The sequence below is a fragment of the Carcharodon carcharias genome, chromosome 34 (assembly GCF_017639515.1).
Source record: "Carcharodon carcharias isolate sCarCar2 chromosome 34, sCarCar2.pri, whole genome shotgun sequence".
NCBI classification, from domain to species: Eukaryota; Metazoa; Chordata; class Chondrichthyes; order Lamniformes; family Lamnidae; genus Carcharodon; species Carcharodon carcharias.
In genome coordinates, this window is record NC_054500.1 from 21,291,996 (window position 1) to 21,319,693 (window position 27,698).

The 27,698-nt window shown below is 50.6% G+C and overlaps 1 protein-coding gene across 1 annotated transcript in view; it reads left to right on the plus strand.

The window, feature by feature from the left end:
- The first annotated feature begins 3,770 nt into the window (after positions 1-3,770).
- The window catches only part of dpf1 (D4, zinc and double PHD fingers family 1), a 66,362-nt gene continuing 42,434 nt past the window's right edge, over positions 3,771-27,698 (plus strand). The window contains exons 1-2 of the mRNA XM_041179303.1: positions 3,771-3,852; positions 19,297-19,457. Coding sequence (XP_041035237.1) covers positions 3,776-3,852; positions 19,297-19,457 — 238 coding nt within the window. The 5' untranslated portion in view covers positions 3,771-3,775. The remainder of the gene's footprint in view (positions 3,853-19,296; positions 19,458-27,698) is intronic.

A 27,698-nucleotide genomic window follows, 5' to 3' on the forward strand; every position in this document is an offset into this window, starting at 1 on the left:
GGGGCCCTTAGGCATGGGCAACCAATGCTGGTCACATCCCAGCGGGCGGAAAAAAAAAGGAGACTGGGGATGTCACTTTACAGGCATGGAAGTGCAGTCACTGTTGTAATGTAGCAAACGCAGCAGCCAATTTGGCACAGCAAGATCCCACAAAAAAGCAACGCAATGAGGTACCTGCTGTTGATTTAAGGATTAATATTGGCTCGAGAACTGCACTCTCCCCTCCCCTCCCCTTCCCCTCCCCTTCCCCTCCCCCAATCCCCCCTCCCCTCCCCCAATCCCCCCTCCTCTTCCCTCCATCTCCCTCCCCCTCTCCCCCCAACCCCCCCTTTACCCCCTCTGCCTCCACCCCTCCCCATCTCCCTCCACCCCTCTCCCCCTCTCTCCCCCTCCCCCTCCCTCTCCCCCTCTCCCCCTCCCCCTCCCTCTCCCCCTCTCCCCCTCCCCCTCTCCCTCTCCCCCTCCCTCCCCCCTCCCCCACCCCCATTTGAAAACTTGCTCTGCTGTGCCCACCAAGAGAGCAGATGGGTCCTCAGTTTAACATCTCAGTTAAAAGATGGCACCTCTGACAGTGCAGCACTCCCTCAGCTCTGTGATTTCACAACTCCCCCAAAATCTTCCCACTCAGACAGAGGAGTGTTGTCCATGATGTCACCACTGACACACGAGGGGGAAGTGTAAGCAGGGCAACTATTCAGAACTTGCGGGGAGAAAGTTAGGAGCAGCATTAAGGGAGTGGAGACTATGTATAGTCAGCTGATGAATATTTGTCTATCGTTCTGCCACCCTGAAGAAAATTTGGACAACATCAACTTGGATTTATATAGCGCCTTTAACATCTTAAACATCCCAAATTGCTTCACAAAGATATAATCAAAGGAATCTGAACCAAAACCTGAGCGGGTGAGGGATGGGTGGTGGGAGGGAGGGGTGGGGGATGGGTGGTGGGAGGGAGGTGTGGGGGTGGGGGATGGTTGGAGGGAGGGGAGGGGTGGGGGATGGGTGGTGGGAGGGAGGGGTGGGGGTGGGGCATGGGTGGTGGGAGGGAGGGGTATGGGTGGTAGGGGGGGGTGGGAGTTGTGTGGGGGATGGGTGGTGGAAGGGGCTGGGGACAAAATGCTGGACCAAACAAATTAGTTTTAAAGGAGGAGAGAGGGGAAGAGAGGTTTGGGGAGGGAATTCCAAAGTTTAGGAACTTGACAACTGAAGGCACGGCCGCCGATGGTGGATCAATGGAGATCGAGGATGTCCCAGAGGCCAGAATTGGAGGAACACAGAGAACTCGATGGATTGTCGGGACTGGAGGAGATTACAGTGATAGGGAGGGGTGTAGGGGCTGGAGGAGGTTACAGAGATAGGGAGGGGTGTAGGGGCTGGAGGAGGTTACAGAGACAGGGAGGGTTGTAGGGGCTGAAGGAGGTTACAGTGATAGGGAGGGTTGTAGGGGCTGGAGGAGGTTACAGAGATAGGGAGGGGTGTAGGGGCTGGAGGAGGTTACAGAGATAGGGAGGGGTGTAGGGGTTGGAGGAGGTTACAGAGATAGGGAGGGGTGTAGGGGCTGGAGGAGGTTATAGAGACAAGGAGGGTTGTAGGGGCTGGAGGAGGTTACAGTGATAGGGAGGGTTATAGGGGCTGGAGGAGGTTACAGAGATAGGGAGGGTTGTAGGGGCTGGAGGAGGTTACAGAGATAGGGAGGGGTGTAGGGGTTGGAGGAGGTTACAGAGATAGGGAGGGGTGTAGGGGTTGGAGGAGGTTAGAGAGATAGGGAGGGGTGTAGGGACTGGAGGAGGCGACAGAGATCAGGCAGGAGTGTAGGAGCTGGAGGAGGTTATAGAGATAGGGAGGGGTGTAGGGGTTGGAGGAGGTTACAGAGATAGGGAGAGGTGTAGGGGCTGGAGGAGGTTACAGAGACAGGGAAGGTTGTAGGGGGTGGAGGAGATTACAGAAACAGGGAGATTCTTAGAGTAGAAACAAAAACAGAATTACCTGGAAAAACTCAGCAGGTCTGGCAGCATCGGCGGAGAAGAAAAGAGTTGACGTTTCAAGTCCTCATGACCCTTCGACAGAACTTGAGTTCGAGTCCAAGAAAGAGTTGAAATATAAGCTGGTTTAAGGTGTGTGGGGGTGGGGTGGGCGGAGAGAGAGAGAGAGAGAGAGAAGTGGAGGGGGGGTGTGGTTGTAGGGACAAACAAGCAGTGATAGAAGCAGATCATCAAAAGATGTCACCAACAATAGAACAAAAGAACACATAGGTGTTAAAGTTGGTGATATTATCTAAACGAATGTGCTAATTATTATTAGATTATTATTATTTTATTTTAGATTATTTTATTATTTTAGATTCTTAGGTTATGTCTGGTTTAGGCTTTGAACACAAAATCTTTCTGACTACCCGAGGCACAAACTTTATTAACGGGCCCAGACTGAGACGAGTTACCCAAACTCCAGGAGCACCCATTAGCACAGTGAGGCCGGTGTCCTTCTATTTGTGTCTCGTGTAGTTAGCTCAAGGAGTGTGTTCATGCCTGGACAGAGGATCCATAATTGGACAAAGAGGAAGTCAGGTTATTTGATTCCCCAGTAGCTTAGTAACTCAGGAGCACCACGGTGAGTTTCTGTACATCCACCACTCAATTGGTCAAAAAAACAGCCTTTCCTTTCACCCCTGCCTCCCACAAATATTCCACAGGCACCAACACTAGGGATCGCTCACTCACTCACGAGTGGCCACAGGCCTAGGAGAGTGAGCTTTTGTAAAAGTAAGGAAAGATCTTGCACTTCTGTAGTGCCTTTCACAACCTCAGGACATCCCAAGTGCTTCACACCAATAAAGTACTTCTGAAATGTAGTCACTGTTGCAAGGTCAGAAACACAGCTGCCAATTTGCACACAGCAAGCTCCCACAAACAGCAAAGTGATAATGACCAGGTCATCTGTTTTAGTGATGTTGATTGAGAGATAAACATTGGTTCAAGACACGGGTTAATAACGCCCCCCCCCCCCCCGCAACTTTGGTATTCTTCGAAATAGTGGCCCTGGGATCTCTTCTATCAAGCTGACAGGGTGCTGGTTGGGGGGAAGAAGGGGTGCCTCAGTTTAACCTCTAATCAAGACAACAGCAACTCCAACAGTGCAGCACTGCCACACCTACCGAGTTATGGTGCTCAGGTCGCTGGGGGTATGATTTGAACCATGCCCTATTGATTCAAGGCAGAGCATGCCAAGTGCTGAGAGTGGACAAGTTGGTTTCAGCCCCGAAAGTTGTTATTTTTATTCCCCCTTGTGGAGACCCCCTCCCTCTCCCCCTCCCCCCTATATCGTGCAGAGCAGCAGAAACCCATTTTAATGAACAAAAATGAAAACCTTTTAAGGTGAAGGCTGGTTAATTATTTGGAAACTTTTGCACTGCCCATTCACAAAATAAAAACCCGTAGGGGTGAGGAAACTCTCTCTGCGCAGTGAGATTATGAATGGGGAGCTGGGGGTGCTACAAGTGGGTGATTGACAACCCCTCTTCCAGGGTAAAGAGAGAGGGAGAGAACTACAACTCCCAGCAGGCACTGCTGCCCCAGGGGGACTACAACTCCCAGCAGACACTGGGGTACCCCCTTTTCTCTCTCTTTCCCCCCTCTCTCTCCCCAGGAGCTCAGGCGCAGGCGCAGGCGCAGCCCCGCCCCCTTCACACAGGTGACGTCGCTCCCCTGGCACCAGGGCGCCTCTGATTGGCTGCTTTCTGGCCGCAGCCCTGTTCCATATTCTGAATGGTCAAAATGAAATGTTAAACCACAATTGTGATCCTACTGTATTTTATTCTATCAAAATGGCGACAGTCATTCAGAATCCTTTAAAATCGTGAGTATCTGCAAAATTTCTGCCTTGCATTTTGCAATTTGCCCAGGTCTTTCTTGCATTTGGCAGTTCTTTAAAAAAAAACTTGCATGCAATCTAGAGAGGCTTTGCAATTAAATGCCAAGTGCATTGCACTCAATAATTTTCTGCACCCCTGGAATAATGTGATGGTGGTGCATTTTTTTTTGCAGGTTTCTCATTTTGCAACAACATTTTTTTTTTACTTTTAGTTAATTTTATTTTTCATTTTTTTTTGCCCACCTGGATTTCCTCCACCTGAAAACTCTTTGGATGGAGAGTTGCCTCCTCACCTTAAAGGTGACTGCTGGTGTGGAGTATATTGTAGCCCTGTGTTATGTGTTACAGTGTTAGTTAATAGGCTGTGCTCCTGATCAAGGCTCAGCGGCAGCGAGCCGCTCGCCTTTAATGAGAGCAAGGGGAGGGCTGCAGTCGGCAGCGGCTCGCCAGCGCCACCCGGGGGGAGACGCTGGGAACTGCAGGGCAATTAAAGGCGGTGGAGCCGGTGGCAAGACGTTGAGCCGACAGAAAACAATTCCCCTCAAAATAAATTCGTTACGTGAGGGATTCCAATTTTTATGAACGTTGAATGCCTTATTTAGTTTATTTTGCAGCTCAGTCTTAAAGACAGAGATTTTAATTCTATATTTTTGTGTAAACTTATTGAAATGTTACATTTCTTACTGTGTGGGATGGGGTTTTTTTGGTGAAGGGGGGGGTTGCTGTTTATAAAATATCACCCTTGCCTGATTTATTGTGGCAATTGTGAAGATTCAGGGCCATCAGTGGGGTCACTAATTTGGGGATTCATCGAAATGAAACATTCTAGCATGTCCTCCACGTTGGTGTTGATCAGAGATTGGCTGTGAGTGGGCTGACTGTCTCTGGTTGCTAAGCCCTGTTGCAATGTAAAATGCTGGGGAGTTCAAGTGGGGGCTAAATCTGCCTTTAGCTGGGCTTCTGATGCCCCCCGCGAGTTGAATAGCCACTGGGCAATCAAGAGAGGAGATTTGATAGAGGTGTATCAAAATCGTAAGGGGGGGGTCTGGATAGAGTGAATAGGGAGAAACTGCCCAAGGATTGAGAACGAGAGGGTGCAGATTTAAGGTAATTGGCAAAAGAAGCAACAGCGACATGAGGAGAAACTTTATCATGCAGCGAGTGGTTAGGGTCTGGAATGAGCCGCCTGGGAGTGTGGTGGAGGCAGGTTCAATCGAGGCTTTCAAAAGGGAATTAGACTGTTACCTGAACAGGAAGAATGTGCAGGGAGAAGGTGGGGAAATGGCACAAAATGAACTGCTCCTTCAGAGAGCCAGCACAGACCCAACGGGCCAAATGGCCTCCTCCTGTGCCATAACTGTTCTGTAATCCTGTCAGCCCAGGTTCGCCCATGAAGTTGGGAGGTGAGTGTGACCCCCAGTGAGAGGAGAGGGTGAGGGAGAACAAAGTGTCTGATTGGGACAAAAAATGATCCAGTTGGACTTGGCCGAGATTGAATTTAAAAACACAAGGTCAGAATCAGAGGAAGGTCAGCACAGCAACAGGACAGGGTGGAGGGATCAGTCAGGCTGCGTTAGCCCGAGCGTGGTTTGTGTCTACGTTACTGAGCAAAGAGAAGGGTTTGCGAGGAGATTCTCCAACCCCGCCCCCAACCCCCCCCCCCCTCCTTGCTCTGCCGAGTGCCCACGTGTGATTTTTGGTCACTTTGTAATGTTCTCCTGCTGTCTCCGGTATCAGTTCCTGAAACCTGTGGATGTCCCAGTGGGTGAGGGAGTCACTTGGGGGTCTGAGGCTTGTCTGGATGATCAGGGGGTCGCCCAGATACCACGGCAATTCCAGAAAGCACAACGGCACCTCACCCTGGCGCAGGGTCTCTCCCTCCCCAAACCCCCACCCACCCACCAATGCTGGCCTCTCCCCCTCCCCCTCCCCCTCCCCTTCCCACTTTCCCCTTCCCCCCTCTCAGCCTCTCCCTCCTCTCTCTCCCTCCTCCCCTCATCCTTCTCCCTGTCACCTTTCTCCCCCTCCCCCCTCTCCATCCCCCCTCCTCTCCCCCTCCCCCTCCTCTCGCCCTCCACCTCCTCTCCCCCTCCTCTCCCTCCCCCTCTCCATCCTCCTCCTCTCCCCCTCCCCCTCCATCTCCCCTCCTCCTCTTCTCCCTCGCCTCCTCTATTCCCCCTCCCCCACTCTTCACCTCTTTCCCCCCCATCCCTACCCCTTCCCCCCCCTTACACCCTCTCACCCTGCCTCCTCACCCCACTCCACCTCCCCATCCCCCCCTCCCTCTTCTCGCCCTGTTCCCCACCAACCCTTCCCCAGGGACCTCACCCTCCCTTCTCCTTCCCAGAGCACCCCACCCCCCTTGGCCCCCCACCTCTGGTCCATTCCTTCAGTCGGTTGGAGTTCTGTACGCTGTCATCGAATGGCTGGTGTTCTTCAGGATAAATCAACTCCAAATACAGCTAATGAGAAACAGAGAGCAGCGTTTCAGATTTAGTATAAATAACTCCACAGTTAATGCATTTCCCGACTGCGTTTGGTGTCTAACAGAACATAGGCAGATATTGAAGCTGTAGAGGAACATTTTTGCCGATTTCCAGTTAGGGACCCGTGTGTCTGGATAAAGATCTTAGCTCCAATGATCATTTTTAATACCTCCAGCCCTACGTGAAACACAACAAATTCACATATCGACCTCAACTGTGGGTCAAATGGAAACGCAGGGGCTCCTGTGTTTAAATTCCAACCACCACCCCCCCCTCCTTTTTTCTTTAAAGACAGCAATGATTTGTTGAATGTTTATTAAACTTGGAGGAGATGCAGTGCACACTGCAGACGATGAGTGTGAGGTGTATTTATTCAGTTGCTGGATTTTTTTTTCACCTAAAAGCTTGCAACCATTAGCACTTTGCAGGGCTAGAGTTTTACAGAACCGTGTTCAAAGGCAGAGATGAGGAAGATTTCCTTCTCTCTGAGGACTGTTAGCCTTTGGAATTCATTCCCCCCCCCCCCCGCCACCCAGAGAGCAGTGGGGGCCGGGTCACTGAATATATTCAAGGCTGAATGGGACAGATTCTTGATCGACAAGGGAGTCGAGGGTTATGGAGGGGGGGCAGCAGACCGCAGAGCGGAGTTGAGGCCCCAGTCACATCAGCCGCGATCTTATCGAAGGGCAGAGCAGTCTTGACGGGCTGAATGGCCTCCTCCTGCTCCTGTTTCTTATGCGCTTGTGAACTCCGAGCTTTAGCAAGGATGTTAAGGGCTTGGAGAGGGTGCGGAGGAGATTTACCCAATTCAGGGTTCCAGGGACGAGAGGCTTCAGTTCGGGTGGAGGGACTGGAGAAGCTGGGATTGTTCCTTTTTGGGTAGAGGGGCAATTTAATGGAGGGGTTCAAAACCTGGACGGGGGTTTGATAGAGGGAATAAGGAGACAGTGTTTCCAGCGGCAGGAGGGTCAGTAACCAGAGGGACACAGATTGAAGGGAATCGAACAAAAGAAGCAGAGGAGAAGATAAGGCAAGGTTTTTTTTAAACAAAAACAGAATTACCTGGAAAAACTCAGCAGGTCTGGCAGCATCGGCGGAGAAGAAAAGAGTTGACATTTCGAGTCCTCATGACCCTTCGACAGAACTGATGACTTGAAACGTCAACTCTTTTCTTCTCCGTCGATGCTGCCAGACCTGCTGAGTTTTTCCAGGTAATTCTGTTTTTGTTTTGGATTTCCAGCATCCGCAGTTTTTTGTTTTTATCTCAAGGTTTTTTTTTAACACAGTGAGTTGTTGTGATCTGGAAGGCGCTGCCTGAAAGGGCGGTGGAAGCAGATTCAATGATAACTTTCAAGAGAGAGTTGGATAAATAGTTGAAGTGGGTCAATGGGGAAGGAGCAGAAGGAGTTCTCCACCACCCCCACCACCACCCCCCCCCAACCTGTTGTCCTGGCCAATATTTATCCCTCAATCAACATAGCAAAAAGCAGATAATCTGGTCACTATCACATTGCTGTTTGTGGGAGCTTGCTGTGCACAAATTGGCTGCCACATTTCCTGCATTACAACAGTGACTACACTTCAAAAAAAGTACTTTATTGGCTGTACAGGGGTTTGGGATGTCCAGAGATCATGAAAGGCGCTATATAAATGCAAGTCCCCCTTTTCCCGTTTTTCTCTTTTAAGCATCTTCCTTTTCAGATCCGAACCCTCTCGCCCCCCATTGTGAGCAGGGGTTTACTCTCAGCTGCTCAGGGAGTGATGGTCCCCTCATCCAGGTGTGGGCTGCTAACCCCCACCTCAGGCATTTGGGAATGGCCCTGTCCCCACTGTCCTGTTCCACATTGCGGGACCCTCGCTCTGTCGCATATTCAGCTAGCGAGGTGGGGGACTCTGAAGTCCTGGGCCCATTTTACACAGCCTGTGCTCCCATTGAGGAGCCTGGCCTACTGGGAACAGGCTTCGCAAACTTGCCAAGTTGAGCCTCTGGCTCACTCAGAATGTTGCAGCACAGAAAGAGGCCATTCGGCCCTATTGTGCCTGTGCCAGCTCTTTGAACGAGAGATCCAATTAGCCCCCCCACCACCCCCCTGCTCCTTTTGTTCCTTTTCGAGTAGTAATCCAATTCCCTTGTTTTGAAAGTTCCTATTGAATCTGCTTCCACCGCCCTTTCAGGCAGCGCCTTCCAGATCACAACAACTCACTGCGTTTAACAAAAACAGTTCTCCTCATCTCTCCCCCTGATTCTTTTGCTGATTCCCTTCACCCTGTGTCCCCCTGGTTACCGATCCCCCTGCCATTGGGAACAGTTTCTCCTTGTTTATCCCTTTAAAAGCCCTCACAATCTTGAAAAATTCTATTAAATCACCCCCTCACCCTCGCCAAGGCTTTGACATCCTTCCGAAAATGCGGTGCCCAGAATCGGACACAGCCCTCCAGCTGAGGCCTGATAGGAGATTTGCAGAAGCGGCAACTTGCATTTATGTAGCGCCTTTAACATAGTAAAACATCCCAGGATGCTTCACGGCAACAATTATCAGACAGAATTTGACACCGAGTCACATAAGGGGATATTAGGGCAGGTGGACCAAAAGCTTGATCAAAGAGGTGGGTTTTAAGGAGCGTCTTAAAGACCGAGAGAGAGAGGTGGAGGGGGATTCCAGAGCCTGGGGCCCAGGCAGCAGGAGGCACAGTCACCAACGGCGGAGCGATTAAAATCGGGGACCCTCAAGCGGCCAGAATGAGAGGAGTGCCGATATCTCGGAGGGTTGTAGGGGCTGGAGGAGGACACAGAGATAGGGAGGGGGGGGTGAGGGATTTGAAAACAAGGTCGGGAATTTTAGAAGCTGTGAGGTTATCGGACATTGTGTCTCCTCCATTTGCGGACCGGGTCTACCTTCATGGTTTTATTCTGTTTCCTTTTTATACTTTGGCTGAAATAATTCCGACAATCCCAGAAGAGAAAGGCCCCTGGTCGCCCTTGTTCTGTGGTGGGAAGCCTCTGGGATAGCATTGCCTGGCCAAGAGGCGCCAGTGCTACCAGCTGGAAGTACTTTACACAGATGGTGCCCACTCCCTGAGCTGTTGAATGGTCCTTCGCTACAACCCCCTGCTGATATCACTAACACATGCACATTCCTCTGGTGCTCTGTTAGCCAATTTTACACTCAATTCAGACCTGCTGCTTGGTGACTTTACTGGGCTGGATCATTTAAATAGCTTCTAAAGTAGCAGTCGGGAGACTCTGTGGGAAGGCCACGTGCTGCTTGTTTGACCTAAGTGCTCCAGTAAAGAGAGCTGTTTTATTTTTTCTTCTCTGTGTGTGTGTGTGTGTGTGTTGTTACTGTTTAACCCCTTCTCCAATAGCTGCTCCCCGCTCCTCACTCTCTCACCAGCCCGGTCAGCTCTGACCTGCTGAGAATCGGCTCCCAGTCTGGCTGTATCCTAACTTTAAAATTCTCGGATCCCTCGCCCCTTCCTGCCTCTGTAACCTCCTCCAGCCCCACCACCCTCCGAGATCCCTGTTCGCCCTTCAATTCCGACCTCTTGGAAATCTCGACTTCAACCGCTCCACCATGGGTGGCTGCATCTTCAGCCGCACGGACTCTGAGCTCTGGAATTCCCTCCCTAAACCTCTCCCTCTCTCTATCTCTCTCCTCCTCTAAGACGTTCCTTCAAACCTATCTCTTTGACCGAGCTTTTGGTCGCCTGTCCTAGTACCTAAGCTAGCTTAGTGTCAGGTTTGTCGGGTGGATATGTTATTACTCCACAAAACGCTTTGGGATGTTTTTCCACATTAAAGGCTGTAAAGAGGGACAAGTGCCAAAGATTTTTTTTTGTCTCACATTAACAGGACAAACACAAGAATGGCAAATTTCAAATGATCACAAACAATCAGTTGAGCTCATAATGTGGCTCATTTATACCTGCTAGAAGTGACGTACATTCATAAACAAGGACCTTGATCTGCAAACAAAAGGAATATGTTCAAGCCTTGCACCTTTTTATGAATCACCTGGAAGCTTGGGGAGCCTATAGTTCCCCATTTCTTTCTCCATGGTACCACCTCACCAAGCAAAGTTGATTTGTCAACCAATTAGCACCCTCTCTCTCCTGTGGTATAAATTGTTGTGATTGTTTGAAATTTGGTATTCTTGTGTTTGTCCTGATGAGTGCAAGATGAAAAGCTTCGACAACATGTCCCTCTTTTCAAGTCCTGTAATACCAACTGCCTGCTGACATCAAAGGCGCTATATAAATGCAAGTAGTTGCAGCAACATAAAGGAAGATGCCGCAAATACTCAGCAGGTCCGGGCAGCACCTGTGGAGGGAGAAGCAGTTGTTTCTGAGTGGAACAGAAAGGGCCAACAAATCTGAAACGTTTAATTTTATTTCCGTTCAATTCTACCTTCCCTCACGCCGGGGTGGGGCGGGGGGGCGGGGGGGGGTGTGTGGGTGTGGGGGGGGGGTGGGCGCTGCGGAACCTCTGAATGTTTCCAGAACCTTCCATTTTCATCTCCGATTCCCAGTATCCGCAGTGTTCTGCTATTGTCTCGTTCTTGTTAACAGACAGTGTGAGTACATTTTAGCAGCAAATGGGAAGTTGTTGCTTGTAGGAAGGGATATTCACAAGCGGGGGAAGTAAGCAGGAGAGAGGTGGCTCTTATGGTGGAAAATACCAGCACAGGCTGTTCTGGAACATTCTATGATTTGATGTGATAAGACTGTAAAAATGTACATGCTTTTTTGTTAAAACAATCTTAAATCTCTGGTTGCCAAGCCTATATCGTAATGGTTCAGGGTTAATTACTTAAAGCACTATTGAAAAAAAACATTGGAAATTTTTCATTATTAACATCTCAGCAAAACATGGAGAAAATGAGATTTTTAATTTACAGAATTGACTCTGTGTGAAATTTCCCAACTGTCATCGCCACAGAGAGATGGGTTTTTGTTTTTTTAAATCTTCTTGTCATTAACGAGCCAGAAACAAAATTTAAGATTCCCAGAGATTATCCCCCTCGAGCTGATCCTCTTCCAATTTCCAAACCCTGATTTACCGGCTGATGGGCAGACACTCTCCGCCCATCCCCATCCTCAACCCCCATCCCCCGACCCAGAGGGCACTGAGCCAGGGCTGCCAACCCTGACTGGATACATCCCTGGAGGTGTCAACAACAACAACTTGCATTTATATAGCATCTTTAGCATAGGTAAAATGAAAACGCCCCGAGGTCATCACATGACTTGCGACCACCTCAACACCCCATCCCACACTCTTGCCATTGGCTGGCTGATATTGTTAATCCTCGCGATGCCCCACCCCCACCTCTCCCACCATTGGCTGCTCGACATGTCCATCCTCATGATGTCCTGTGCCCTACTCTTCAACCATTGGCTGCCCGCCATGTCCATCCTTGTGATGCCCCACTGCCCCCCGCCCCCCCCCCGCCCACTCTCCCGCCATTGGCTGGTTCATCATTGTGATGCCCCCCTCTGTGCCCAATTGAGAAGCAGACAGACTCTTTGATATCCAAATGGATTGTTCCCAATTTGAGTCAACCGGGTTGTTTTCCCTCACCCCTGTCTGCCACGATTTCCCATTATTAATAAACCATAGAAAACATTTTAAAAACACCCCATTTTGTAAACGTCCAAATGTTTCTTCTTTGGGTTTTTGTTCACATCAATGTCCAGGAGCATCACCTTCAAACCCAGGAGGTTTTCCAGGAACCCTAGGCCCTGCTCCCCAGACTAAAGGACAAAACCTGTGGTTGTGGGGGGCGGGGGTGGTGGGGGCATTTATTCCCATCCCTCAGGCTATAGTTGCCCCAAGGGGATGAGCATTTTGCTTGGGGCTGCTGCATTCCTCGCTGTGGTGACTTTCCCACAATGGAGTTGGCTAAAGGAGATCCAGGATTTTGACCCAGTGATAATGAAGGAATGTCCCAAGTCGGTTAGGTAGATAAATTTGGAGAGGCTGGGATTGTCCTCCTTAGAGGAAGGTGAGAGGTTTGATAGGGGTGTTCAAAATCTAGAGCTAGGGAGAGACTGTTGCCATTGGCGGAGGGGGCTCAGGACCTGTGGGCATGGATCTAAGGTGATTGGCAAAAGAAGCAATGGCGACAGGAGGGGAAACTTTTTCACGCGGTGAGTGGTTAGGATCTGGAATGCTCGGCCTGAACATGTGCTGGAGACAGGGTCATCGAGGCTTTGGAAAGGGAATTGGATAATTATCTGAAGGGAAAAGATATTGCGGGGAAAGGGCTGGGGGGAGTGGGACTAGCTGAGATGCCCTTGCAGAGAGCCAGCATGGACTCAATGGGCCAAATGGCCTCCTTCTGTGCTGTAACGATTCCTTGAATCTATAAGTCTGGGCAAGCTGGAGCTCGGGGTCAGAGGTGATAGTGTTCCCAAAGCAACACAAACACACATTTTACATTAAAGTTGCCCCAAACACATTCAGATCTGAGCCTGTGCGAGGTTCACTGAGACTCCCAGATTAATCTACTATTGTATTGATTACTTGCCTGATTAATAAAATATGTGAATACATTAAGAGTATCTTATAGCAGTGATTCTGGTTAAACATACACACTCTGTGGCACTGTCAGTATCTCCACACTGGAGTCATTACCTGTCACTCAGGAAGCCCATAAACTCTGTGCCTCATAGAACATTCCAGCAAATAGTTTGTTATTACAATTATGTCACTAGACCTCTGCAGCCATGTGTGTTTGTGTGTGTGTGTGTGTGTGTGTGTGTGTGTGTGTGTGTGTGTGTGTGTGTGTGTGTGTGTCTCTGTTGCGGTGTGAGTGTGTTTGTGTGTGTGTGTGTGTGTGTGTTGCGGTGTGAGTGTGTGTGTGTCTGTTTGTGTGAGTGTGTGTTGGTGTGAGTATGTATCAGTGTGGATGTATGTCGGTGTCGATGTAAGTGTGTCATTGTGTGTGTGGCGGTGTGTGAGTGTGTGTCAGGGTTGGTGTGAGGGTGTCTGTGTGAGTGTGTCGGTGTGAGTGTGTCATTGTGTGTGTGGCGGTGTGTGAGTGTGTGTCAGGGTCAGTGTGAGGGTGTCGGTGTGAGTGTGTCATTGTGTGTGTGGCGATGTGTGAGTGTGTGTCAGGGTCGGTGTGAGTGTGTGTCGGTGTGAGTGTGTGTCAGTGTGAGTGTGTCAGTGTCGGTGTGTGTGTGGCAGTGTGTGAGTGTGTGTCAGGGTCGGTATGAGGGTTTCGGTGTGTGTATGTTGGCGTATGAGTGTGTGTCGGCGTGTGAGCGTGTGTCGTTGTGAGTGTGTTGGTGTCAGCGTGTTTGACTGTGTTGGTGTGTGAATGTCTATCAGTGTGAGTGTGTCAGTGTGTGTGTGTGTTGTTGTGATAGTGTCAGTGTGTGTGTGTGTTAGTGTGTGAGTGGGTGTGTCAGTGTGTGTGCGCGCCAATGTGAGAGTATGTTGGTGTTGGTGTGTGTGTCTGTCAGTGTGAGTGTGTGTAGGTGTGAGTGTGTGTCAGGGTTGGTGTGAGGGTGTCGGTGTGTGTATGTCGGTGTGTGAGTGTGTATCAGCGTGAGTGTGTGTCGGCGTGTGTCATTGTGAGTGTGTTGGTGTCAGTGTGTGTGTCGGTGTTGGTGTGTGAGTGTCTGTCGGTGTGAGTGTGTCAGTGTGTGTGTGTTGGTGTGAGTGTGTTAGTGTGTGTTTGTTGGTGTGTGTCCGTGTGTGTCAGTGTGTGTGTGTGTTGGTGTGAGTGTATGTGTGTGTGTGTTGGTGTGTGAGTGTGTCAGTGCGTGTGCTGATGTGAGTGTGTGTTGGTGTGTGTCTGTCAGTGTGAGTGTGTCAGTGCGTGTGCTGATGTGATTGTGTGTTGGTGTTGGTGTGTGTCTGTCAGTGTGAGTATGTCAGTGTGAGTGTGTGTTGGTGTGTGTCTGTCAGTGTGAGTGTGTCAGTGTGAGTGTGTGTTGGTGTGTGTCTGTCAGTGTGAGTGTGTGTTGGTGTGTGTCTGTCAGTGTGAATGTGTCAGTGTGAGTGTGTGTTGGTGTGTGTCTGTCAGTGTGAGTGTGTCAGTGTGAGTTTGTGTTGGTGTGTGTCTGTCAGTGTGAGTGTGTCAGTGCGAGTGTGTGTTGGTGTGAGTGTGTCAGTGTGAGTGTGTGTTGGTGTGAGTGTGTCAGTGTGAGTGTGTGTTGGTGTGAGTGTGCACATTTTGTGATGACCAACGCTCTGGGGTGTCCTGGTGTTTCCAGGAATTGTAGGATAATGTCTCGGACGTGGTTGTGTGTGTCCTGGGCGAGAGGTCAGTGACTTTCACCCAGTGTCAATTTAGTTCCAGCTGATTTTCTCTCCTGGCAGTGATTCGGGGGATCTGCCACCCCCCTCCAGGACCTCCCCGGCCCCCAAAGCTGTCAAACCAGAGAGTAAGCGTTGGTGACTCTTCCACCAGGGGAGCATCGCCGCCAAGCTCCCTTTCACCCTCACTCTGACCTTTGCCCCCGGCACCATATATTGGAGGAAGCCAGGGTGGGAGTTTCTGTCCGTAGGGTTCAGTAACTCATGGCTTTGACCAGCTAAACCCGGAGTGACAGCACCTTACCTCCCCGTAAAGAATATCCTCCAATGAGATGATTCTGGATCCAGCGATGATCAGGAGCTGACTCTAGTTCAGGAGGAGTCACAAGTTGCAGGATGTGAAAATGAGGTTGTTTAGGAAATGGCCTTTAAGGCGTTGCCTCTTAAAGGAGCAGGTTGTACATTCTATTTTTTTGCATTCATGGGATGTAGGCTTCACTGGCTGGGCCAGCATTTGTTGCCCGTCCCTAATTGCCCCTTGAGAAGGTGGTGGTGAGCTGCCTTCTTGAACCGCTGCAGTCCATGTGGTGTAGGTACATCCACAGTGCTGTTAGGGAGGGAGTTCCAGGAGTTTGACCCAGCGACAGTGAAGGAACGGCTGATATATTTCCAAGTCAGGATGGTGAGTGACTTGGAGGGGAACTTGCAGGTGGTGGTGTTCCCATCTATCTGCTGCCCTTGTCCTTCTAGATGGTAGTGGTTGCAGATTTGGAAGGTGCTGTCGAAGGAAACCTTGGTGAGTTGCTGCAGTGCATCTTGTAGATGGTCCACACACTGCTGCCACTGTGTGTCGCTGGTGGAGGGAGTGAAGGTCTAAGGTGTTGGGTGGGGTGCCAAACACACAACACAACAATGGCAAAACTAAAAGTCTTGCCTAACACCTCATCACGGCTCTTAGAAGCATCTCCGCACCCCTCGCAGCCCACAGTAAAGACCTGGAAGGATGGAGATCTCCACGATTGAGGCAGACATTGTGCCCCTCACCCTCTCCCAGCAGTTTGCCTCATCCCCTCTTCAATCACTGACCTCCTTCTGCCTTGGCAATTCAGCGGGCGGACGACAGGAATGGGATTAGGACCCAGATTGTGGGGGAGGGCCCAACCCCGCTGGATAATGGGGATGGTGGGGGATGGGGGCGGGGAGCGGTGTCGTTAAAACAGACCGGACGTGTCATTCCGCATCACTGTTTCACGGGATCTTGCTGTGCACCAGTCGGCCGCCACCGTTCCCGCGCCACAGCCAGCGACCGCGCTTCGTCGGCCGTGAAGTGATTCGCCAACGTCCTGCGGTGGTGACAGGCGCTATAGAAATGCTGCCTCCCCCGACTCCCGGGCGGCGCCTGGAAGTCCCTGAGCTGCGGTGGGGGGGGGGGCAACATTAAGGGTCCCCCTTAAAAGCTCAGCCGGTGACTGGTTGCTGGGCAACACCAGGGGAATGGGGTTGGGGAGGAGGGGCAAATCTTCAATCGGTACCCGGGACCCCCCATTCTCGACTCTCTGACCACACCCTCCATCGATTCGGGACAGTCCACCAGTCCCCTCGCTCCCTCTCCATCCCCTCGCTCCCTCTCCGTCCCCTCGCTCCCTCTCCGTCCCCTCGCTCCCTCTCCGTCCCCTCGCTCCCTCTCCATCCCCTCGCTCCCTCTCCGTCCCCTCGCTCCCTCTCCCCTCCCTTCCGTCTCCCTCCAGCCTCAGCACTCATCAATTACATTCGTCTGAAATCTGTGTTTCTGCAAATAATCTCTTTTTTTCTCTCTCTGCCTGCGTTTTGATTCGATTGTTAAATGAGTGATTGCATAGCTCTTAAACAAAAAAAAAAATCTCTTTGCGAGATGCTTATCCTTCTACCTGGTCTCAGCGCAAATCCACAACTTGACCGAGTTGGTCGGGCCACAGTCCGTCTGTCAGGGCTCAGCTGCCTGCAGAATAATTAAGACAAATTTTTAACCAGCCAATTCTCTTTAAATGCTTTAGCCGCTCTGTACATCTGGGCTGCACATGTGCAGTAATGTGGAGCCATTTTGAACTGGAAAGATACAGAGAGGGCAAAATGTCCGACGTGAATTGGTGCAGAATCAACAACAGCACGTTGCATTTACATAGCCACCCTTAAACATGGGTAAAACGCCGCAATACTTGTCGCTGAAGTGTTAACAAACGGGAATTTGACACCCAGCTGTGTAATGGGGCATCTGGACAGGTGGTTAAAAGCTTGGTCAATGGGGGTTGGTTTTAAGGATTATTTTAAAGGAGGAGAGAGAGAGAGAGAGAGAGAGAGAGAGAGGCGGAGAGGTTTAGGGAGGGAATTCCAGAGCTTAGGGGTCTGGCAGCCGGAGGCACGACCGCCAACAGTGGAGAGATTCAAACTGGGGGATGCCCAAGAGGCCAGAATTAGAGGAACATAAGAGATCTTGGAGGGTGTTGGGCCTGGACAAGATTACAGAGGTAGTGACGGGCGAGGGGCGAGGCCCTAGAGGGATTTGACAACAAGAATGAGGCCTTTCAGTGTGAAGTGTTGCCAGATCAGGATCCAGTGAAGGTCGGTGAACACGGGGGGTGATCTGAGGGTGGATGGGGCTCCTAATAGCTTCTCCCTACTTCTAACAGTTTGGAAGAAGAGCAATTTTGCACATTGGACTCGAAACGTTCACTCTGTTCCACTCTTTGCCGATGCTGCCAGACCCGCTGAGTTTTTCCAGCATTTTCCTTACAGCTTGGTTTGGGTGGGCAGACTCGGAGATTGATAGGGCACAGAAGGAGGCCATTCGGCCCATGCTGAATGCCAGCTCTTTGGTAAAGTTACCCAATTAATACCCCCCACCCTCCCCTTCATGAACCCACCCCACTCCCAAGGCGGTGGGTTTGAGCGTTCTTGCCCCTCTCACGAGCTGGAGTCCAGGCCTTGAGGGAGTGAGTCGTCCGGAGAGGTCAAACCCGGGACTGCCTCTTGTGGTGATTCTGGTGGATGCTCAAAACCCCACGGGTGTCAGACAGAGGAGCGCAGGGAGGTAATCGGGGTCCTCGCTAACATCTCCCCCTCAGCCAACGCCAGCACCAAAAAATAAAGCTACGACTAACCAGTTAACATTGGCTCCTTTTGTAGCTGTGTGATTGGCCTTTATTGCAAGGGGAATGGAGTATAGGAAGTGAGGAGGTTCTGCTATGACTGTACAGGGCATTGGTGAGACCGCAGCTAGAGTAGGTCTCCCTATTTAAGGAGGGATATATTTCAGTGAAAGTTCACTCGGCTGATCCCTGGGATGAAGGTGTTGTCTTATGAGGACAGGTTGAGCAGGTTGGGCCTATACCCATTGGAGTTTAGAAGAATGAGAGGTGACCTTATTGAAACAAGTAAGGTTCTGAGGGGACTTGACAGGGTGGATGCTGAGACGACAGTTCCTCTCCTGGGGGAACCTAGAACTAAGGGGCAGATTTTCAGAATAAGAGGTCCCCATTTAAGATGGAGATGAGGAGGAATTTTTTTCTCTTAGAGGGTCATTAGTCCTTGGCTTTCTCTCCCCTTGAGAGCAGTGGAGGCTGGGTCATTGAATATACTCAAGGCCGAGTTGGACAGATTTCTGATTGACAAGGGAGTCAAGAGTTTTGGCGGTGGGGGGCGCAGGCAGGGAAGTAGGGTTGAGGTCACGACCAAAGCAGACATGATCTTATTGAATGGCGGAGCGGACTTGAAGGACCAAATGGCCTCCTCCTGCTCCAATTTCTTACATCTTATGTTCTATCCAGTGTTGGGTCTGAACAGAGTCAGTCCCAGATTTGGTTTGCGGCCTGTGTTACATTAACTGACCTCAACTGAGGCAGTGGAGGTGAGAGGTGAGAGGTGAGGGGTGAAGGGTTGTCAACCCAGGCAAGGGAAAGTGTAAGCAAGGACCTCCACCGCTGATTGCAGTCCGATGACTCCCTCTCCCACTTTCCGGAATATGCCCATGGGAATCTGCTGAGCCCAGACTCAGAGATGAAACACCTCCTCCTAATTGAAGTGCCTACAATTGGTGCCCAAAACGTGAGGGACTGTAGCCCCTCATTCAGGAGGGGAGGGGGTGAAGGAGAAAATCGGAATGAAAGAAAGACCAGTACAGGTGTCACCTGTGGCTCAATGGGTAGCACTCTCGCCTCAGAGCCAGAATGTCGTGGGTTCAAGTCCCACTTCAGAAATCTGATTATAAAACCTCGGGTGACTCTCCGAGTGTGGTACTGAGGGAGTGCTGCACTGTCAGAAGTGCCGTTTTTCACATGCGACATCAAACCAAGCCCCTGTCTGCCCTCTCAGGTGGACATAAAACATCCTGTGCCTGTTGTTTTGAAGAAGTTCAGGCGACAGTGCCCTGGTCAATATTTACCACTCAATCAGCGTCACTAAATTGTTTATTTAATTGGTGTTTTTTGGGATCTTACTGTGCACAAATTGACTGTAATTCTACCCCCACCCGCCCACCCCCGTCGCATTATTTGAAGTGTTCCAATTTCTCTGGTGATTTCACTCTGAGGCTGTTCTGTAATAACGATGAAGGATGAAGATTCCTCATTCCCTGGCTGAAGGTGATGGTTCCAGATGCTGTGACTCTAATGTGTCCTCTGTTTCTTCCTCCGCTGGCAGGCTGGGCGAAGACTTTTACCGGGAGGCCATTGAGCATTGCCGCAGCTACAATGCACGTCTGTGTGCCGAGCGGAGCATGCGCCTGCCCTTCCTGGACTCTCAAACGGGCGTCGCCCAGAACAACTGCTACATCTGGATGGAGAAGACCCACAGAGGTCCAGGCAAGTGTTTAGTTTGGGCAGGGTCGGGGTGGGTGGGGGGAGGGGTGAGATGTTTTTTTTATTCATCCTTTCACGGGGTATGAGTGTCACTAGCAAGACCAGCATTTGTTGCCCATCCCTAATTGCCCTTGAACTGAATGTCGTGCTCGGCCATTTCAGAGGGGCAGTTAAGAGTCAACCACGTTGCAGTGGGTCTGGAGTCACATGTAGGCCAGACCGGGTAAGGACGGCAGATTTCCTTCCCTAAAGGGCGTTAGAGAACCAGATGGATTTTTACACCGATCGGCTATGGTTTTATGGGCGCCATTACTGAGATTAGCTTTTAATTCCAGGTTTTATTAATTGAATTTAAAATTCCACCAGCTGCCGTGGTGGGATTTGAACCCACGTCCCCAGAGAATTAGTCTGGGGGCCTCTGGATTAATAGCCTAGTGAAATTACCACTACCCTTCTGCCACCGTCTCCCCATCTGTAGCCATATATAGGCTGGACCGGATCAGGAGGGCAGACAGTGTTGAGCCCAGAGGCTGTGAGTGCTTCACCGGTGCTGAGCTTTACTGAAACACTGCAGCAGGCCAGAGGCAGGAATATGAGCACGAGGTCAAGATGGCACATTAAAATGGTACACAGCCGCAAGCTGGCAAAGCGGGTTAAACCGATTCGGTGCACCTCACCAATGGGCACTCAGCGAGGAGGAAACTCCAGCCCAAACTATCCAAACGCGGCCGGTCCCACCAACTGTCACATCTCCATGACCTCCTTCTTCTCTGTTGGGGGGTGGGACCTGTTCCACACAGGACACGTGTGACCCAGGAATCACCACATTCGACAAAAACAGAGGCAACAGGCAAGACAGCAACAAGCATCTCACTCCTTAGCATCACTGGGAAGCCTTAGCTAGGATCGTGCTTAACAGACTCTATATACTTGCAGAGTGTATCTAGAAGCACAGTGCAGGTCCTACATTGAACCTGGTGTCAGTGACAAGAGAAGTGTAGTGAACAGGATATACCTACCTTTGTAGATCTCACTAAAGCATTCAGCAAGTGGGATGAGGTAGATCAAGCTTGGGTAGAGGTAGCAATTCAAGGGTAGAGTCAAGACAAGACAGCAAAATAGTAATATGAGAAACGAGGGTCAGAGAATGGCAGGAAGAGACAGAGAGAAAAAGCCAAGAATACATCAACAATCAAGACTCGATGTTACAGAGGTGACAAAAAGACAAAGTTGAAGGCTCTCTATCTGAATGCGCGAAGCATTCATAATAAAGTAAATGAATTGATGGCCCACACTGAAGTAAATAAATATGACCTGATAGCAATTACAGTGGATTGGGCAGACAAGTGGCAGATGAAGTTCAATGCAGAGAAGTGTGAGGTGATTCATTTTGGCAGGAAAGATATGGTGAGACAGTATAAAATAAAGGGAGAGCCTCTAAAGGAGGTGCAGGGACAGAGGGACCTTGGTGTGTACGTACATAGTACATTGAAGATGGCAGGGCAGGTTGAGAGAACAGTTAATAAAGTCTGGAACAAACTTCCTGAGGGGATGGTGGAGGCAGGATCAATCGAGGTATTCCAAAGGGAATTGGATTGCTACCTGAAAAGAGAGAATGTGCAAGGTTACAGGAATAAGGCAGGGGAGTGGGACTAGGTGGAATACTCTTTCAGAGAGCCAGTACAGACTCAATGGGCTGAATAGCCTCCTTCTGCACTGTAAAGATACTGTGAATTCCTTCCCTAAAGAGGCATTAGTGAAGCAGATGGATTTTTATGACCATCCAATCATTTCAAGATCATTACTGTGACTAGTCATTCCAGACTTATTAGCAGCAGGAGTAGGCCATTCAGCCCCTTGAGCCTGTCCTGCTGTTCAATTAGTCGTGAATCACTAGTGAACCAGATGGGTTTATATGACAATTGATGGTAGATTTATGGTCAGCATTACTGAGGCTACAGTCACTACTCCACCATCTCCCCCTTCAACAGTGGCTGCAGTCCAGAAATGTTTAATTGGCTGTAAAGTGCTTTCCTGTGGTTGTCAAAGGTGCTATAGAAATGCAAGTCTTTCCTTCTGTCTTTAAGCAACACCGCCTGACTCCACCCCATTCATCTGCTCCTCAAACCTTCGTCCATACCTTTGTTACCTAGAGATTCGACAAATCTAACGCACGGCTTCTGGTGACATGCCTTTAGTGCGTTAAAGGCGCTTAATAAATCTAAGTTGTTGTTGCATCGGGTGAGACATGAAGTGAGGAGCAAAATAGGGGGGGGAAGGGGGGAGCAGCGAGGGTGGGGGGTGGGGGGGGGTTGTTGGTGTGATTGGACACCCCTTGTGCTGTGCTGTACATCCTCCTTTAACACAGCACCAGAATGATACATTACTCCAGAAACTTTAACACTTCTGTCATCATCCTACTTATCCTGGGATTTCCACTCATAATCTAGTTATATATGTAACCCTAGCCATATAGAATCCATACCTACTCCCACTTCATTTGAGGATAATACTTTCATTCCGGACCAGTGTTACTTGGTGCCTGATTTTTATCTCAGTCAGTTTTCTCATAAAGATGGTGCTCACCAGCATGGTGTCCAATTAACCGCTGGGCCACTCAGCCAGCAACAGTCCATCATACTCTCAGTTTCAAGCCGTTCCTTCAGAGGGGAAAGCCAAGGGAACAGGAAGGAGAAAAAAAACAGGCCACAATTTGTATTTATGTCGGATCTTTCACGCGAGAAACCACCCAACAGGAGCCCCGGTTATCAGTTACAAATTGAGGGAGGGGCATTAGGACAGGTGTTCGAAAGCCTGGTCGAGGAGGAAGGTCTTAAAGGAGGAGAGAGAGGCGGAGAGGTTTAGGGAGGGAGTTCCAGAGGCGGGGGGCCTGCGCAGCTGAAGGCACAGCCGCCAGTGGAGGAACGATTATAATCAGGGACCCGCGAGAGGCCAGAATTGGAGGAACGCAGAGATCCCGGAGGGTTGTAGGGCTGGAGGAGATTACAGAGGTAGGGAGGGAGGGAGGGGCGGTGCAAGGCCAAGGAGAGATTTGAACACGGCATGAGGATGTTAAATGTGAAGTGCTCCCAGGTCTGGAGAAAACGTAGGTCAGTGAGCACGGGGGTGATGAGAGAGTGCGTGAGGTTCCTTACGATGTGGCTGAGTGTCATAGAACAATACAGCACTGAAGGAGGTCATTCGGTCCATCATGCCTATGCCAGCCCTTTGGTAAAGTTATCCAATTAATCCCCCCCCGCTTCTCCCCTTCACGAACCCGCCCCACTCCCAAGGCGGCGGGTTTCAGTGTTCCTGCCCCTATCGGGAGCTGGAATCCAGGCTGATGCCTCGAGGGAGTGAGTCGTCCGGAGAGGTCAAACCTGGGACTGCCTCTTGGGGTGATTCTGGTGGATGCTCAAAACACCACGGGTGTCAGACAGAGGAGCGCAGGGAGGTCATCAGGGGCCTCGCTAACATCTCCCCCTCAGCCAATGCCAGCACCAAAAAATAAAGCTACGATTGGCTCCTTTTGTAGCTGTGTGATTGGCCTTTATTGCATAGGGAATGGAGTATAGGAAGTGAGGAGGTTTTGCTATGACTGCAGTTAACTCGGAGGGTTGTGGAGCTGGAGGAGGTTACAGAGATAGGGAGGGGTGTAGGGGCTGGAGGAGGTTACAGAGATAGGGAGGGTTGTGGGGCTGGAGGAGGTTACAGAGATAGGGAGGGGTGTAGGGGCTGGAGGAGGTTACAGAGATAGGGAGGGTTGTGGAGCTAGAGGAGGTTACAGAGATAGGGAGGGTTGTGGGGCTGGAGGAGGTTACAGAGATAGGGAGGGGTGTAGGGGCTGGAGGAGGTTACAGAGATCGGGAGGGTTGTGGGGCTGGAGGAGGTTACAGAGATATGGAGGGTTGTAGGGGACTGGAGGAGGTTACAGAGATAGGGAGGGTTGTAGGACGCTGGAGGAGGTTACAGAGATAGGGAGGGGTGTAGGGGCTGGAGGAGGTTACAGAGATAGGGAGGGGTGTAGGGGCTAGAGGAGGTTACAGAGATAGGGAGGGGTGTAGGGGCTGGAGGAAGTTACAGAGATAGGGAGGGGTGTAGGGGATGGAGGAGGTTACAGAGATAGGGAGGGGTGTAGGGGCTGGAGGAGGTTACAGAGATAGGGAGGGGTGTAGGGGCTGGAGGAGGTTACAGAGATAGGGAGGGGTGTAGGGGATGGAGGAGGTTACAGAGATAGGGAGGGGTGTAGGGGCTGGAGGAGGTTACAGAGATAGGGAGGGGTGTAGGGGCTGGAGGAGGTTACAGAGATAGGGAGGGGTGTAGGGGCTGGAGGATGTTACAGAGATAGGGAGGGGTGTAGGGGCTGGAGGAGGTTACAGAGATAGGGAGGGATGGGAGCAAGGTCATGGAGGGACTTGAAAACAAGGATGAAATTTTTAAAATCGAGAGGTTGCATTCCTGCATTCCCAGCCTCGTCGACCCCACCCCTACACCTGCCTCTGGGCCTACCCCTTTGCTTCCCCCTTCCCCCCTCCCCAGCTCCCCGGCAACCCTGAGCCAACGATCTTTCTCGCCTCCCACCTCTCCCTCCCTCAGGACATCTTTGGTAACCTTTCAGCCCACACTCCCTACTGGGCTTATCAATAACTGCCCTGCTAGCCCCCTCTGTGAGAACAGATATGAAAAGAATCACACGGGGTGGGAGGTGCTGTTAAACACATCTCCCTAAAACAAAGTCCGGAGAAATTAATTTAGTTTCATGCCTTTATTTAGCTGCCTCCATAGCCCTTGATTAAGTCCACCTCCTTTATTCCTTCATTTATCTCACTATTCCTTTGATTTAATTCCCACTGCAGGCATCATTTTTTTTTAACTTTCATTAATTCCTCCCACTCGCTTTCTCATCAATGCAGACTAGCCGGGACCTTGCTTTACAAATGTTTGATCCACACAATCACTGTTTGCAAAGTTATTGATCTGCAGCGCTCCAAAGGTGTGGCTGCTCCTCCTCAACTCGCTCCTTATGCAGATGAGGCTTCCGTTTAGCCGAGACAATAAAGGCTCTAACTTCCCCAGCGGACGAACCTTCAGACAAACCCCTCGTTGCCCCTCGCCCCTCCCCTGTCTCTGGAAGTTCCTCCGAGCCTACTCCCCTCTCCAAAATCCCTGGGCTCCTCCAGGGTGAAGGGGTTCCCCCCCCCTCCTCTGAGTGGAGGTCAAGTAGAATGCAGGGTCTATACTTCCTGGAGTTTAGCAGAATGAGAGCGGATGTGACTGAAACATGAGGGGGGGCAGTTGTTGACAGGGTAGAGTCTGAGAGGCTGTTTCCCCTTGGCTGGGAGTCCAGAACTAGGCAGCAAGGGGTCAGGATAAGGGGGCGGCCATTTTGGACTGAGATGAGGAGAAATTTCTTCACTCCGAGGGTTGTGAATCTTTAGAATTCTCTATCCCAGAGAGCTGTGGATGCTCAGTCATTGAGCATATTCTGACTCTGGAACTCCAGTGAGCGCTGAGGGAGAGCTGCGTGGTCAGAAGTGCTGACTTTCAGATGAGGCGTTAATCAGAGGCCCTCTCCGGGTGGACATAAAAGAAGCAGGAGGGATTTCCCCGGTATCCTGCCCAATATTTATCCCTCACCCAGCGCCACAAAAACAGATTGCCTGGTCATTTATTTACGTGGCTGTTTGTGGGAGCTTGCTGTGCACCAATTGGCTGCCGCATTCCTTACATTACAACAGTGACCACACTGCAAAGAAAGTACTTTTTCAAGTAGCTGTCTGAAGGCAAGTCTGTTTTTCTTTATTTTCAAGACTGAGGCAGATTTTTGGACAAGGGATTATGGAGATAGGGCAGGAAAATGCTGTTGAGGCAAAGGATCAGCCATGATCGTATTAAATGGTGGAGCAGCCTGAGGGGCTGAATGGCCTCCTCCGGCTCTGATTTCTTGCACATTCCCTGTTTTTTTTTTATCCCTTCATGGGGTGTGGGTGTCGCTGGCAAGGCCAGCATTTGTTGCCCATCCCTAATTGCCATTGCAATAGTAGTGGTAGTGTTGCTGGACTAGTGATCCAGGGACCCAGCTAATGTTCTGGGGACATGGGTTCCAATTCCACCTTGGCAGATGGTGGAATTTGGATTTTGTTAATAAACCTGGAATTGAAAGCTAATCTCAGTAATGGTGACCATGAAACTATCATCGATTGTATTAAAAACCCACCTGGTTCACTCATGCCCCTTTAGGGAAGGAAATCTGCCCTCCTTACCCGGTCTGGCCTACATGTGACTCCAGACCCACAGCAATGTGGTTGACTCTTAACTGCCCCTCTGAAATGGCTGAGCAAGACACTCAGTTCGAGGGCAATTAGGGTTGGACAATAAAGGCTGATCTAACCAGCAACACTCACATCCCACGAAAGAACATTTTACAAATCATAAGAGAAAAAATGTTCACGGCTACGGTGATGAGATGGGGGAGCGGGACTAACCGAGTGGCCCTTGCAGAGAACCAGCAGGGACATGATGGGTTGAATGGCCTCCTGTTGTGCTTTAACCATTGGATGCCTCCATGTTCTGGTGTCAGACGTTTGCTGCTGTTACTCATTAGTGAGCTCTTGGTTATCAGTGCGGCTGCCTGACTTATCTTGGTTCATGATTCACTCTCTGGTTATCTTTTACAATCTCTTCTGTTTGAGTCGGTGTCGAATGGAGACAGGAGACCTTTGCCTCGCCAGCCCGGGTTACAATTAAACTCCAGGTCCCCTGACGTGAAAGGAGTCCGCGTCTGTAGTGCACTAATCAAAGTCACTTATCGCAATTAAACTCTTGTCTCTCGCTGAACCTCACTGAAAGGTCGAAGGTCAGGCCGGTCTAGACAAGTGATGCGAATCTGTAACTTTAAAGGAAGCGAAGGCCGTTTGACTTGTCCTGAATCTGCAGCTCTTGCCAAATCCTAAAAGAAATTCCCTGTCAGCCCAATGGATGCAGAATCCCTCAGAAACGACGCGGAGACGTTTCTGTCCGGGTGTTAAATCCCGTCTGGCCCGCTCCCTGAAGCAGCTCTCTGCCCTCGGGGAGCTTTCCTTCCTCACTGTGCCCCGCTCCCGCTCTGACTTTGGCGCTCGGCCTCTTCCCAACCTCCCACCCCGGCAGCGCCGAGCCCTCTCGCAGCTAGGTTGTTGCATCAAGCGCGGCGGTCCATTCCCTGGCCGCTCCCGGTCCCGCCCATCGCGGCCGAACCGAGAATCCTGCCCGCCGAAAATTTACAGCACGGAAAGAGGCTGTTCGGCCCGTCGGGTCTGTGCCAGCCCAGAAAGAGCCATCCCAGCCAAACCCCACTTCCCAGCTCTTGGTCCAGGGCTCTGTAGGTCACTTCGCTCCCAATGGATATCCAAGTGTTTTTTTAAATGAGTCGAGTTTCTGCCTCTACCCGGCTTTCAGGCGGTGAGTTCCAGACCCCCACCACCCTCTGCGTGAAAAGAATTCTCCTCAACTCCCCTCTAATCCTTCTCCCAATTACTTTAACTCTCTACCCCCTGGCTATTGACTTCTCTGCCAGAGGAAACAGGAGGTTCCCCTCCCCCCATCCACTCTATCCAGGCCCCTCGTAACTTTATGCACCTCAATTAAATCTCCCCTCAGCCTCCTCGGTTCCAAAGGAAACAACCCCAGCCTACCCAACCCCTTCCTCATCGCTAAAATGCTCCGTTATTCTGGAAGCATCCTCGTGAATCTCCACTGTGCCCTCCCTGGTGTTGTTATGTGGGAAGAGGAGGAGGCCATTCAGCCCCTCAACCTGCTGCACCATTCAGTTGGATCACGGCTGACCTGGATCTTAATTCTGTCTGCCCACCATGGTTTGGTAATCCTTAATTCCCAACAAAAACCCATCCACCTCTCAGTTTTGAAATTTTCACTTGATCCCCAGCCGCATTAGCTTTCTGGGGGAGAGGGTTCCAGATCTCCACTCCCCTTTGTGTGAAGAAATGCTTCCTGACATCACCCCCTGAATGGCCGGGCCTGAATTTTAAGTTCTGCCCCCACCCTTGTTCTGAACTCCCCCTCCCTCCACCCACCCCCCTCTCCAAACTGGAGAAAATAGTTTCTCTCTAAGTACCCTACCGAACCCTTGAATCATCTGAAACACTTCAATTCATTCACCCCTTAATCTTCTATAGAAGGCAAAGAACAGGATCACTCCTTAGAGACCTAACTGAGAAAAGACAAACTTGCATTTATGTAGCACCT